The following is a 3,217-nucleotide window of genomic DNA, read 5'->3' as shown; positions in this document are numbered from 1 at the left end:
AAGGAAGCAAAGCCTCCAGGTCCGAGACGTGAACCGTGGTCAGCCATGTGGGAATCCAGTGCATTTAATCACCACACCACCTACCAGCCCCATATTATTATTATTATTTTAAATTATATCAGAGAGAGAAAAAGAGATTGAGAAAGCAAGTCATCAGGTCTGGGACTTGGACCATGGTTAGCCTAGGAGGAGTCTTAATGTCTCAACCACCACACCACCTACCGGCCCCTCTCACCTGTTCTTAAGTGTAAAGGACAGGGCATTAAGTACATGGCTGCAGCCATACCCAGAGGCTTCCCATCTGGAGTCTCAGAGAACATGTTATTGCACACTCCCCGTCTGCTGGCACCCATGGTCTGCTTGCTTCTCTGTGCATCTGACTCCCGGAGGACCATAGGTGGGGGCGTGCGGTGTCTGCGTGCGTGGACCTCAGGTGGGTGTGCGGTGTCTGCGTGCGTGGACCTCAGGTGGGCGTGCGGTGTCTGTGTGCGTGGACCTCGGGTGGGCGTGCGGTGTCTGTGCGTGGACCTCGGGTGGGCGTGCGGTGTCTGTGCGTGGACCTCGGGTGGGCGTGCGGTGTCTGTGTCTTTCAATTCTCTCAGCATCATATCCTTGAGCCTCACCCGCACCGGAGTCTGCGTCAGGAGATCCGTCCTGTGAGGGCTGAATTGAGGCCCAGCGTGTGCAGTGTCTTTGGCTCACCACAGACAGCTCAGCCGGCGAGGGAGGGACAAGCCAGTCACAAAGGACAAAAACCATAGCCCTTCACTGGTATGAAGCCTGAGTGGAATTCTGAGGGGAACTGAAGGGGTGCCAGCGATGGGCAGGCAGATGGGAGTGTGCACTGCGGGGCAGTCCTGGGGGCCAGGAGGAAGGAGGTCTGGTCTGGCCGTACTGGAAAGAGGCTGCTTGACCACCCCCTACGAGGGGACGGTGAGGGTGGTAGTGTCTTACTAGAAGACTTTATTTAAAAAGTAATCATTGTAATCAAGCATACGTGAACTCAAAATTACAATGTTCATTTTATCAACAGACACACAAGTATTTGAGAAAAATAGACATAGATACATGACCAAAGTCTCAGAAAACTAGTAATAAAAAGGAATTTCAGGCCAGCAGGTGGTGAAGTGGTTGAGATGCTGGACCATGGACATGGCTGACCATGGTTCAAAGCCCAGACTGGCAGCTTGCTTCCTCACTTTCCCTCTCTGTGTCTTCCTCTGGTAAGCATATCTAAAATAGTCATTATTATAAATAAAAATTTTAAAGAGACTTAAATAAAAGAAACTTCTTCAGTCTGATAAAAGACATTTAGGAAAACCTCTTTCTTTCTTTCTTTTTATTGAAAGAATTATTTTATTTAACTTTATTTACTCATTTATTTACTTATTTTGACTAGAGAGGAACAGAGTGAGAGAGAGAGAGAGACAAAGAGAAAGGGAGAGAAAGTGAGAAAGCAAGTTGCCAGGTCTGAGATTTGAACCAGGGCTGGCCATGTGGGAATCCAGCACCCTTAACCACCAGGCCACCTGCCAGCCCCAAGGGAGAATCTATTTCTTTTCTTTTCTTTATTATTATTATTATTTTTTTCTTTGGAGAGGTTTTTGCTATAGGGTACATGTGCTCACCAGAAAGACAGAGAGACAGAAAGTGAGAAATCACCCCCTGGGGGATGGCCGCACCGCAATCCCTTCTCCTCCATTCTCCTCTCGGGATCTTGGGCACGCACGCACGCATGCCTGGCATGAGTTTAAGCCACCAGGTCTGGGACTCGAACTGCAGTTGACTACATGGGAGTCCAGTGACATAGCCATAACGCCAACAGCTGGTCCCGGGAAAACCTATTTCTAACAATATCCTTACTAGTTTCCTTAGCACACGCATGGAGCAAGGCTGTCTGCTCTCACCACTTTTCAGTATGGTACTGGGTTCTAACTGAGGTGAGAAAGCGAAAGGACACCCAGACTAGAAGGAAAAGGTTAAGCTACCAAGGAAGGTGTGATGTTTTCACGACTTGTAGGAAAGCCAAGGCCATGCCCAACATGTAAAACCAAGCTAGTCTCTGTACACGAGGCAAGAGGCAGGCAGAGACGGGCTACTGTCATGATGGCCCCGAGGACAAAGCTGAGCAGCTAAGAAATCCCAGGACATACAGGATCCACACTCCAGAAAGTACGAACCTAAGGCATGAAATCAGACCTGAGCAGAGGCAAAGGCAGGCTCTGCCCTGGGCTGGGCAGCGTGAAGACACCACGCTCTCCCAACGGCCTGCAGATCCAGCACAGTCCCAGTCCTTCAAGTTCCAATGGGTTTATTTTTGTAAAAGTCAACAAGACAATTCTAAAATCTATCTGAAAAATATAAAGGAACTATAATGACCAAAACATGATTAGAAAAGATGACCAAAGATGGAAGGCACGCTGACTTCAGAACTTCCCAGAAAGCCACAGACAAGATAGCACAGTGCAGCACCATCCACCCACAGGCTGCAAAGCAAAATGGGGAACACACGAGCCACTAAAATCAGGGTGCATCTATTCTGAGGTGGCCTGGAGCCCAGAGCAGGAGGGCCTTGAGCCGAGGTGCTCCCCAGCAGGTGTGCAACTCAGGGTGGGCGCCCATGCTGCCCATCTACCTGCAACCTGCCATGCGCCGCTCCTTCAGAAGGAGCCAGCATTGCTGAGTACCCTTTCAGCACAAGTGTGCCAGCGAGAACCCTGTCTCTTCTGCCTCTGCCTTCTGCATACTGGGAGCCGCTGAGCAGACTGGCTCAACGCAGGCCGTCTCCGTGCCTCGGCCCCAGCTCCTGACGACCGCGCCCATACGGCTGAGGCCCAGAAGGGTGGCAAAGCGGCGTCCCTTACCTCCTGTGCAGGGGGTAGCGCACACTGCTGCACGATGTATTCGACCATCACCTCACCCCCGGGTTGCTCCAGGTAGCCGTGGTGGGCCATGGCACTGATCACCTGCACCACAGCCCGCTTCACCTGCCGGACCAACGGGGGCGGGGGGGTCAGGGAGCTGTACACGGGGACTGCTGGGAATTCAGCCAGCATGCAGGGCCCTCACACCCTCCACACCACACCTGGGCTGCACCTGCCCCCACCCTCCACACCTGTGCTGCATCTGCTCTCCCCCCACCCCTGCACCTCCACACCTGTGCTACACCCGCACCGGCACCTCCACACCCAGGCTGCACCCGCACCCCCCCCTCCAC

General features: G+C 52.4%; 1 protein-coding gene across 5 annotated transcripts in view; it reads right to left on the bottom strand.

The window, feature by feature from the left end:
* The window catches only part of MROH1 (maestro heat like repeat family member 1), a gene marked incomplete at its 3' end in the record, with an annotated part of 83,574 nt that overhangs the window by 37,957 nt on the left and 42,400 nt on the right, over window positions 1–3,217 (bottom strand). For all 5 annotated transcript variants that reach the window (XM_027765952.1, XM_027765951.1, XM_014593242.1 and 2 more), the window contains 1 exon segment: window positions 2,865–2,987. In XM_027765952.1, the coding sequence (XP_027621753.1) occupies window positions 2,865–2,987 (123 nt within the window).

Source organism: Tupaia chinensis, unplaced genomic scaffold (assembly GCF_000334495.1).
Source record: "Tupaia chinensis unplaced genomic scaffold, TupChi_1.0 Scaffold140061_1, whole genome shotgun sequence".
NCBI lineage: Eukaryota > Metazoa > Chordata > Mammalia > Scandentia > Tupaiidae > Tupaia > Tupaia belangeri.
The sequence above is the reverse complement of the archived record's forward strand: the minus strand, read 5'-3'. Positions and strand labels throughout refer to the sequence as shown.